The sequence below is a fragment of the Astatotilapia calliptera genome, chromosome 8, assembly GCF_964374335.1.
Source record: "Astatotilapia calliptera chromosome 8, fAstCal68.1, whole genome shotgun sequence".
Lineage (NCBI taxonomy): Eukaryota > Metazoa > Chordata > Actinopteri > Cichliformes > Cichlidae > Astatotilapia > Astatotilapia calliptera.
Window position 1 is genome coordinate 19,369,591 of NC_137429.1, and position 10,630 is coordinate 19,380,220.

General features: G+C 41.1%; 2 protein-coding genes across 5 annotated transcripts; both read left to right on the top strand.

Annotated features, from left to right (window-relative positions):
- Positions 1-33: 33 nt before the first annotated feature.
- On the top strand, positions 34-7,472 carry fam234a (family with sequence similarity 234 member A). 4 transcript variants are annotated; one of them, XM_026178865.2, is made up of 12 exons: positions 34-93; positions 1,026-1,328; positions 1,406-1,516; positions 1,599-1,781; positions 2,059-2,189; positions 2,370-2,502; positions 3,107-3,239; positions 3,332-3,472; positions 5,477-5,558; positions 5,670-5,822; positions 5,912-6,014; positions 6,331-7,472. In XM_026178865.2, exons 2-12 carry the CDS (start codon positions 1,061-1,063, stop codon positions 6,537-6,539), a joined length of 1,647 nt encoding a protein of 548 aa, XP_026034650.2. In that variant the 5' UTR covers positions 34-93; positions 1,026-1,060; the 3' UTR covers positions 6,540-7,472. The 4 variants fall into 4 exon arrangements, with proteins under 4 accessions (XP_026034650.2, XP_026034649.2, XP_026034653.2 ...); XM_026178864.2 differs by having other exon boundaries at positions 37-342; XM_026178868.2 differs by having other exon boundaries at positions 37-342; positions 2,059-2,183.
- A 532-nt stretch (positions 7,473-8,004) lies between these two features.
- Positions 8,005-10,453, top strand: cox6b1 (cytochrome c oxidase subunit 6B1). The gene is made up of 4 exons (XM_026177613.2): positions 8,005-8,573; positions 9,251-9,377; positions 9,673-9,773; positions 10,190-10,453. The coding sequence occupies exons 2-4, from the start codon at positions 9,272-9,274 to the stop codon at positions 10,241-10,243; spliced, it is 261 nt and encodes an 86-aa protein (XP_026033398.1). The 5' UTR covers positions 8,005-8,573; positions 9,251-9,271; the 3' UTR covers positions 10,244-10,453.
- Positions 10,454-10,630: the final 177 nt, after the last annotated feature.

Sequence of the window (10,630 nt, forward strand, 5' to 3'; positions counted from 1 at the left end):
AGACCCTGAGCTATGACTTTCAGGCAACGGCTATTCGCCATAGGCATTCATCATGTTGAAGCACCTCTTGCTACAAGCAATACCCAAATTTAGGTAAATGAATCTTAATGTTAAGGTTCATGTTGTTTCGGAGGTTTCAATATTATTTGAATGTGTACATTTTCAATGTGTAGCGCTACCTGTCAGACAAATTCGGGGTACGCGAACCTTTTAGGACGGTGGGCTTGCCTGTGATTTGTTTACGCAATTGAGGTTGACAGGCAGTTTTGTTAGCCTGTGTCAGGCCTGCTATCTAAAGTTAGCCGCACCAAAGAACGCAGGAGTCGGCGGTGCAGAGTTAAAGTAAGAAAAACCTTATCTGTATCTGCTTAAACTATTGAATTAACCTCAAATCGAGGGCCGCTTTCTGTGGTAATATTACACACAGTCCCTTTTTTCGGGGCTGGCCTTCGTTCAACAAGTTAGCAAACTAATCCACCCAGGTGTTGAGGGTAAACTTTTTTTAATACCTAATCTCGTTAATATAGATAGCTATCCGGAACTGACTAAGGCGAAGAAAAGACTTTCACGGCACGGTCTCGGGGGGTAAAATAATTTTGTGCGAGTCTGTTTGTAATATACATAAGGAAGTTTGTAGCACACGCCCTTATCTTTCTTTTTCTTTTTTTACGTGTGAGTAATAAGCCTGTTGCTGCAGAACAAATAATATGGTGTGCAATCCTGAGCGATGTTTATTATGGGTCTGCTCTTTTTGTGCTGAGAAGCGTCTGGATCTGTGCTGGCACATCTGAATAAGCAGAGATTCACAAAGGTTGATGCAGCAGAAATAGCTGGACTGCTAGACACTGCTGCCTCCAGTATTATTTCCCACAGAGTGTATCTGTGAATGCCAGCGAGTTTTGTATGGTTACTTTGACACATGCAGGTTTATAATCCGCTCCACACTGGAACTGTATATGACTATTTGTATTTGCAGTGGTATGTATTTACGTAAGTGTTTACCATAATCTCTTTTCTCCTTTTAGGCAGGTCAGTGGGCCAGTAATGCGTTAAGGCAGTGATGGAGACCACAGACCAAGCCACTGAGGGCGACCCTCTGAAGACAGGAGAAGATGGTGCAGAGGCAGGAACAGTACCATCAGCAACAGAGCTGAAGAGAAAGAGCTGCAAGGAGTTGGGTTTTTCCAAACTGTCTCATTGGCGAACTGCAGTCTTTTTCTTGTCCTTGTTCCTTTGCCTCACCATCGTGTTTGCCTTCTCCTTCATCATCCCCTGTCCCGTGAGGCCACAATATCTCGTTACCTGGAACAGTTCATTCCCTGGAGCAGGTGAGTGCAATTTCACTGCTTGACAGTGTTATAGTTGCGAGATAATTAGGCACTACTTTCTCTTTTCTTCACCACAGCAACCTACAACTTCTTAGCTTTTGAACATGCAAATGAAGACAAGGTGATGGATGTCCTGTTTATTCTCAAAACCACAGAAGTGACACAGAACAGATCATGTGCTGATAAAGGTAGAGACTGATCCTCTGTTTATGAAAATACAATACACCCATTGTGTGTTATGTTTGTTTAGAAAAACTGTGGGTTTTCCAGGTCTATCCTCACCATGCGTGTTTGTGTTGGCACTGGATGGCACACATGGAGAGAACCTGTGGGACTGTCCGCTGGAACCCGACTTCCACTGGGCCCAGTGTGGCCTCGAAAGAGAAACGGGCAGAACCTGGGACTGTCTGCTGTCCCATTCTGACAAACTCACAGCCATCGACAAACGTACAGGTTAGTGAAAAAACAAACTCAATGCAAGTAGTGGCAAATCAAATCCTTTATTTAATTAAGAGGAAGAGAAATGGGGATTTTACTGGCTAAGAAAAAAATTGTACCCATTTCCAATTTGTTAGCGGCAACAAATTACTGACATACCATTTAATGTAGTGTTCCTGAAGTCTAGTTAAAGAAAGGAAGTAAAGCAATTTTAACTTCTAAAGATCCGTTTTAGGTCAAGAAAGATGTCTTTTGTAACCTACGTTGTTACTGTGTGGTGTGGTTGTCTCAGGTACGAAAATCTGGCAACAGTCTCAGCCTACTGGGCTGCGCAGCTCTGCGCCCGTTCTCAGTGTCCCAGATCTGGATGGGGACAAAGTTGGTGATGTGGCTCTGGTGGCATCTGATAACACACAGGTAAAGGTGAAGTTAAGAGTTATATTATTCTGTTTCTTGGTTTTTGGTATATTTTATTATGTTTTTCTCTTGCTGTAACAAGACTCAAATATGGAAATGCTCCCCATTGAAAGTGTTGATATTAATGATAATATTAAAGCAAAAATGGAATCGTCCCAGTCTCAGTGTCTCCTGTCATATCTGCAGACTCAGCTGGTATTGCTCTCAGGGAAGACGGGTGACCAAATCGGCACTACGGTGGTTCTCGATTCCACAGAGACAGCCAGTCATCTTCTGCACCGCACTGAGAAAGGTTCTTACTACGTACTACTGCAAAAAGGTTTGTGTATGAAATCATCCGTGACAGTTACTCTGCAGGCAAACCGGTTGAGCAGGTTCTCAATGATAAGTGTTGCATTTTATCCAAGTACAGTTGCAAAACTCAAACTGTTACAGATTTTTTTTTAATGCTTAGTCATAACAAAAGCTGAATAATAACAGCTGCACTGTTATACCTTTTATAGGATCACCTTTAGTCTAGGCTTAAAAGATTATGTGAATCTTTGTCCTGTAACAACTTATTTAAAAGTTGAATAAAGTCATATGTTCTGATTAATAATAACTTATGGACCCAAAGAAAATTACCCGCAGGTATTAGATGTCTACAAAGGAGGTGGGTCAAAGAGATTTGGTTAGGGTTCAGGTGTGCATCAAACGCTTCAGTAAAAGAAACGTTATCATAGAGATGTTTGTTAAATATTGATATTACCTGATATTAACCTTGCTGCATTTTTTAACAACAGTTCTTACAGTGAGGGTCATTTAGTGTAATATTTCATCTTTACTCACTTTTCAAAAGATTCGTCAGCTTTTAGTTTTCTTCCTGTTGTTGATTCTAGGACAGGAAAGGGAATTATTGAGTGAGTGAGTGTATTTACTCGTAGACACTGGGCTGTATGGCTGGGCACTGTGGAAGATCGCTGCCAAGGCTAAAGCAGGGATGGATATGGGTCTGAAGAAGGACCAACACCTGGAGAGAAATGCCAGTGGCACAGACGGCCTTGTACCCATCTACAAGTAAGAAGGAACTTTGATTATCACTTCTACAAAACCGCCTGTTGTCATGGGGATTTTTACCCTGAGACTTGCTATTTGTTTCTGCTTTATAGGTCTGAAGTGAGTCGAATGCTGAAAACCGATGAAACGGATGATTCATCCAACCTGCTGGTTGTGGCTGGGAAGGAGGTGGCATTGCTTGATGGCAAACATTTGGAGCTACTGTGGAGATTCAACACCAGCTCAGTCCTCAGGTAAACCCACTGTGTATGCTTTAGATTTCATGTGCATAGAATAAGAGGAAAGTGCTTAGTTACACAGCACAGCAGCTTAATTAATACCTCAGTACAGAGTGCTTACAAGGTCGATACCGTTGAGATTGCTGGACAAATTCCATAATGCCATGGATACAGAAAGGGAAGAAAAACAACAAGAGCACTTACCTACATCTTTCCTACCATAATGAATACATGGCATGCATTAGTGCAATAACATAATCAGTGTTTACAGATACACTAACATTTGTGATTCTAAATTTAATACTTCACCTAAAAAAAGTTAGGCTATTAAGTAATTACAGAAACAAAAAACATCTTTATTTTATTTATTTATTTTTCCCCTGGTGAGCTGCAGTCATAGCTGTGCAGCACTTGCCTCACAGCAAGAAGGTCCTGGGTTCAAATCCAACATCTGGCCGAGGCCTATCTGTGTGAAGTTTGCATGTTCTCCCCATGTTTGTGTGGGTACTCTGCCTTCCTCCTACAGTACAAAGACATGCAGTTTGTGGACTTAGGCTCATTGGTGATTATAAATGTGTGAGTGTGGATGCATGGATGGTAAAGCTATATCATTTATAGACCTGGAAAAATAGTCCCTAAATGTACTGTAGACATGTCCATATCCACTAAATAATTTATACATCTCATTAAAATAATATATTTGCTCAGAAGTCAGATTGTGTTAAAACACAACAAAAACCAACAATCTCAAACATTCAGTTAGGGCTGCTCGATTATGGCAAAAATGATAATCACGATTATTTTCACTGAAATTGAGATCACGATTATTTGACGATATTTATTTAACCCTTTAAGACCTACTATAGAACCAAGTCCACCAGAGCTTATATTATTTATTTATTTTTACATGCTGTAGTGCCATTTGTGGGAGCATTTCAAGTTGCTATACATCAATACAACTGTTATAGCCCATATTTTAATAATATGTATGCATTAAGTGCATAGTAATTACATAAATTGCAAAAAAGTGCAATAAACTACAAAAAAAATTGAAAATCGCTTTTGTTTTGTTTACATATATTTCTACTTGGAGAAGTTTAAGAGGCTTATCCCTCAAAACTTTAAATACAAAAAAAGTTGCAAAAAATAGTTTCCCACCACAGGAAATTTATTTTGAGTGTCTTCATAGTTTTATTTTGGAGATACAGCAATTTTTATATACTGCAGGAAAAACAAAAAACAATCCTATGATGCAAATTTGCAAAGAAAACAGCATGTGCATCATTTCACTGTGGGAAGTGTTACGAACAGCTGATAGGAACGGCAAAGCGTGTTTCTGGAATATTATGTTTTTGTTCCTGCAAGCGCTTTTTATGCAATTTTTGCAAAGCTATATGTGGAACGAAACCGTGACCGAGGACAAGCTGATGGCATCAGATGTAAGTACAACTCCTCCGGTTTCATATGCAAAACAAATTATTGCGCTAGCTTACACGGTTCAGGTTCTACAGGGATTTAAAAATAGTTACGCAAAACGGAGCGTGCTGCTCTGACCGGCTTTAAAGGGTTAACAATGACTTTAAAAAATAATATAAAATAGTGTGCAACACCACTGAAGTTTTTTTTTTTAAACTCTTTTCAACCAACAGCAGTCACTCTCCTCTCCAAATAACTTCTGCTTAGCTTTCCGAGCTTCCCTCGGGTCCTCTTAATCAGCGGTCTCCAACCTTTTTTGCGCCACGGACGGTTTATGCCCGACAATATTTTCACGGACTGGCCTTTAAGGTGTCGCGGATAAATGAGGGAGGGGCTAATAATCGGCTCAGTCATTTTTAATGATCGTTGAAAGCCCAGATCGTAATCGTGATTAAAATTCGATTAATTGAGCAGCCCTACATTCAGTATTAAATTCTGGTCATTTTTGTGGGAGAGCAAAATAAATATCAAAGTAAACCATTTGTTGTTATTAACTAGGACTCGCTGGGTGGAAAAACAGCCTTTTCTCTTTATTTTTTTCAGTGAACCCTCTTTTGGTCATTTTAACAAAGATGGTTTAATAGATGTTGTCATTGAGGAGGATATTGGCAACAACACAAAGAGGGTAAGTTAAATTGAAAACGTGACAAACAGCTTTATTTCGATGCCTGACTGCTGGCATGAGGTGATCAGTGTGAATCATAGAAAAACTAGACCACTTTGGTTTTAAATGTAGATAATAATCCTGGATGGGAAGACTGGCGGTGTGCTGTGGGAAGTCCAGCTCTTGGCCAGTCCTAATTCCCCGAGACCCGTTTCCATCGACACCACCAACTACTTCTCAGTCTTCATGTTTTGGGGCTTGATGCCCTCAGAGTCAAACTCATCTGTAAGTACACTACCTTTATGAATATGATCATTTTACACGTTTCTCACAAACAAAACTGCTCCCTGACAGCTGCAATGTTTTCCTTTCAGGAACCAGTAACAAGTGAACGACGCTCTTACATGCTGCATCCTCTCTATTCGAATGCTGTCCTCGAGTCCACTAATGTCGTAGACCACATTATAGCATTTAAAGGTACCTCTTGTTCTAGCAAAGGTATTACTGGTACGATGTATTTCCAGGGTGTATCTTTATAACAACACCCCGTGTTGGTGTTATACCTGGATTATCTTAATTAATGTTGGTCCAGGTTTAACATTGCAAGTGACCAATCACATGTTGATGACATAGTTTTGCGCCTTGGAATAAAAAATCCAAGCAACGTGATTGGTCACTTGCGATGTTGAACCTGGACCAACAATAATTATTTTTAAGAAACAACACAAGGAAATCAGATTGAGCAGTGTTTTTTTAAATTTATTTTTGGGTAACTTATATATTTTCATTGTAGCCACGCTGATGGAGCGTGGGCGCCATGCTGCCTACATCCTGCTGATAGGTCCTAAGGAGGAGGGAGCCGAAGGCACCGTGGTTCTCAGCAAGCGCAAGCTGAAGCAGGACGTTCCCGACAGCAAAGTACTCCGTTTTGGCGACGGGACTACAAAATCCAACGAGGACATTAAAGAGGCCTTCAACCGACTCCGCTTTAGCGATTGGTGAAAAGGCCGGCTGTAACCTGTGCAGTATATCATCGGTTTTATGCTGACTTAACTTGATTTTCAAAACCAAAGTTGTTGTACACTAATTGTGAATTTCCAACTGCTGACCAGCAAAGAAACTCCTTTATCTTTAGAAGACTTTAGGTTGATTTGCTTTGACAGGGATGTTCTCCGGTGGACAAACTGGACACTGTCTATATTCACTCTTCTTCACTGCATATCCTTCATATTGTCAAAACTCTAAACCTGTATAGAATCAGAAAAAAGCTGCTGTTCACTGACAATCACTCTACTCAGACTGCTGTTCTCCTGCTGATAAACCCATCAGATCTGCCTTTATGTATTGTTTCTAGCAATTTCATGCATTGGTGCAATGATCGTTAAAAACAGTAGAAGCTGGACTGTTCAGATCTATGCAACTGTATGTCACGCTGTGCTTTAAAGGTAGCAGATGCATGCAACTACAGAGGCTTTTCCTTAGTGTGTCAAATTAAAAATAGCCTAAATAAAATAGATACTCAGTTGTAAGGCTGGTTTATGGTATAAACTAAATGTTATGTGTTAAATTTGTAAGGGATCCTGTCTGTGAAAGTATCAATAAGGCACTCTGGCAGTCAACAGTACTGATGTTGACATCGATGACCCTTTACTGTTACTTACTTAATCCAACATGCTGTAAGATGTAATGCTATATAACGCACACTGACAATTTAGTCAATGCTGTATCAAATAAGAGTTATTGCTGTGGTTGAACAGCTCCTTGTGAAGCTGTTTTCCCTTGGTAACTTATATTAAGGTTGAAGACGAGGTTCTTATTTTTGCTGAACATGGACATATTGAACCTGTGAAAGAGGCCTTTATTGGAGATGACTTTACTTTCTGACTTGTAATGAAATGTTTGGATTTGAGCTATATTAAAATATTTTTAAAGAAATTGGTTTTGTTTAATCTAAATGAATAAAAACAGGCCGTTTGTCGCCATCTTGTGCACGCACACACAGAGTGCAGTAAAGCGCGGACAGACCGTCGGCATGGATGTATGCAAGGCAGTCACGTATCTCCGGGGCAGTACCGTGCAGTTTACTCCCTAAATACGTACACCGCGTCATTTATTTACCGTGACGCAAGACTGCCGTGGGGCTCCTCCTGAATACATGTGAGGGGATTGAGAGCCTCTCCTTGTAGGGAAATGCTTGGAATTTTTATGGAAAGCCGCACTTGAGGCAAAATAGGAGAAGGCGCCGAGACTTGGCTGGAAGGGAGTGGACCCGCGTGGACAGCGACCGGAGACGGATAGGCGCGCGGATAGTGCAAGTGCACTACCTGTAAAGGAGTTACGCGCGGAAATGCAGCTCATGCACTGAAAGTGTAGTTAGTGCTCCTGAGGCACTACACGGTTAACATGTCACTCTGCTTATTATTATCAGGCTAATAGACCTGCCACATAAAAAACGGACTGCTCATCTGTTCCGTGTCTTAGCTCACAGCTGGTAGGTCCTATAAAGTGCGACTGCAGCACCTCCATACGATTGCAGGCATTTCTTGACAGAGTTCCTGGTTTGGCCAGCTTTACTTCACTTGAAATCCGAAATATAGGAAGCCCACATGAAGGGAAAATTACTTTTTATGGCCATCCAACTCAAACCCATCCAGCTCATATGCTTAAAAACATCATATTAATGATTAACAGAAACACAGAGGAGCCGAAAACTTCCGGCTTCATAGGAGTAAAACCTCGAACAACAAATTAAAGCTAAAATAAACACCTCCCGCTGCGCCCCTGGGCTTTCACCCCTCAGGGCTTTTATTCTCCAAAACACGACATAAAGCAAACATTTGCGTGTAGACAAAGTGTGACTGTGAGAGTCTTGTCATTTCAATGTGACCTGTATCCGCCATTCCCTTATGATAAAACTGCACGGCTCCAATATCTTCAGACCGGAGCGCACGCGTGGAGCGCGCACTGTCTCTCAGAGTAACGACACTCACCGTCCGGTGTAAAGTCACTTGAGCCGAGCCAGCATCTGCGACTAAGGTACCGTTTACCTGCATGCTCTAACCCTCTAAAGGGTTGCGCAGTCTTGCGCAGACCGTCCGCTAGGTATTATTTCTATTTATTCTATTCATTTCTGTGTGTAGTCATCAAAATAACCGCTCGGGAAGTGGCGTGTCAAAAATGGCACCACTAATTCTGGGTATCGATAGGAAGTGTTTTAATCGGTTTTCAGTAGCATTCTTAAAGAAACTAATTACACTGCAGAGAGAAATAGCGAATGTGTTACCAGGTTGTGCGAAAAAGAAAGAGAAACTGGGCTACGTGCGAAGGAAACGCTTTTTGGCCTGGTAACTAAGGCTATTGATTACTGCCAATACCGGCTAATAAGGCGCATTTTACCATTTAGGGCCTTCCCACTTTGTCCTACATATTTAATCACTGCTTATGTTTGACTGTAGTTTGATATTATAGATTGGACGGTGAGAAGAATAGCTGATGAAAGTCCCGCATTTCTAGTAGCAGCCTTCAGGTGCCGCAGACAGCAATCCGCTGCACTTGCCCAAATATGAAATCTTAAGGCGTCACAGATCGTCACCGCCGGCCACTGTTCAATCTCCGCACATAGAAGGCAACCTGCAGATGTTATCCTCACAAGAGGCTACCACACACAGGCTAATGAGTGGCTGTTTCTTTCCCCTTTTGCACCCATTCATTAGATTCTCCTTCCAGAGGTGAAAATGGCCGAAGACATTAAAGCCAAACTTGAGAAATACCGCACGGCTCCCTTTGACTCCAGATTCCCCAACCAGAACCAGACCAGGAACTGCTGGTCCAACTACGTGGGTAAGACTACACCTCAAGGTCAAAGAGGTGCCTGTTGTTTTCTCCAAATGTGTGAAAGCGACTAGAGGAACTGCCGATTAAAGCAAGACTATGCTGTGCTTTAAAAAGGCAATAACAACCTAGTACAATTTTGGATTATTACAACATTATTCAGTCATAGTAATCATGATAAAGGCTATCATAGTTCACCTACTGACCCTGACCTCTGGCCTGAAGATAGCCCAGTCAGATTTCTTCACAGGGTCTACTGGAAGGTTATTTTTGATATTCACCATTGTTGTTTCTCTATTTATAGACTACTACCGCTGCCAGAAAGCTTTGGATGCCAAGGGATTAGACACCCAGCCCTGCGAGTGGTACAAAAGGGTCTACAAATCGCTGTGCCCCATCTCCTGGGTAAATATAAGAAATGTTACCATCTCATTTCTAACAGAAAAGCCACTTTGCTGAAAGCGTATTGGCAGCATGTACATGGTAATTTAATTGGTGGGAAGAGTTTATTTAGCAGGGGTCAAACAACTTTATGATTCCTCACATTCCTGCTCAGCCCAAACAGTCAAAAATAAGGAAAACATGGAAAACACAGTTTGGAGATTTGCCCCTAATCACACAGCTGACTAAAAATACATCAACATGTTGAGTTACTTTATCAGCCAAAGCGATTCCACTCTCTAAGCTTTGCTTAACATCACAAGTTGTACAAAAATGTAGTTTGAGGACTAACACTCTTACATAGTTATTAAATCAACTAAAAATAAATATTTTTGTCTCAAAAGTTTTCTTTTTTTCCTCTAAAATTTTTGTCCCTTTAGATCCAGAAATGGGACGAGCAGAGAGAAGATGGGACCTTTGCTGGAAAAATCTGAGGCTTAAGCATTTCGAATGCCGATAGTCTGCAGAGATGTAATCTTTTCAGTAGAATGTTTGTACGAGTGGTATAAAACCTGCGGTGTGCCTTTCCACTAATGCTCTGTCCTGAGATCACACCGAAACTGAATGGTCATTCCTTAAAGATATCATGAAATGTACAGCAGATTCTGCATTAATAAAAAATATCTCAGGATATATTTATGGAACTGGCTTGTCCTGTCTTATTTTGTCTCTTTACAGCATGCTGCTGATCCCCTGTGAGGTTATTCATAGACTCTTTTTTTGGGGTTTAGTTCAGATGTGTGTGAGAAAGAGTCAGGGCAAGGAAGTCTGAACATAAGAGATCAACAGCAAAACCCAAGTGGCCCGCTTATAGAGTTTGA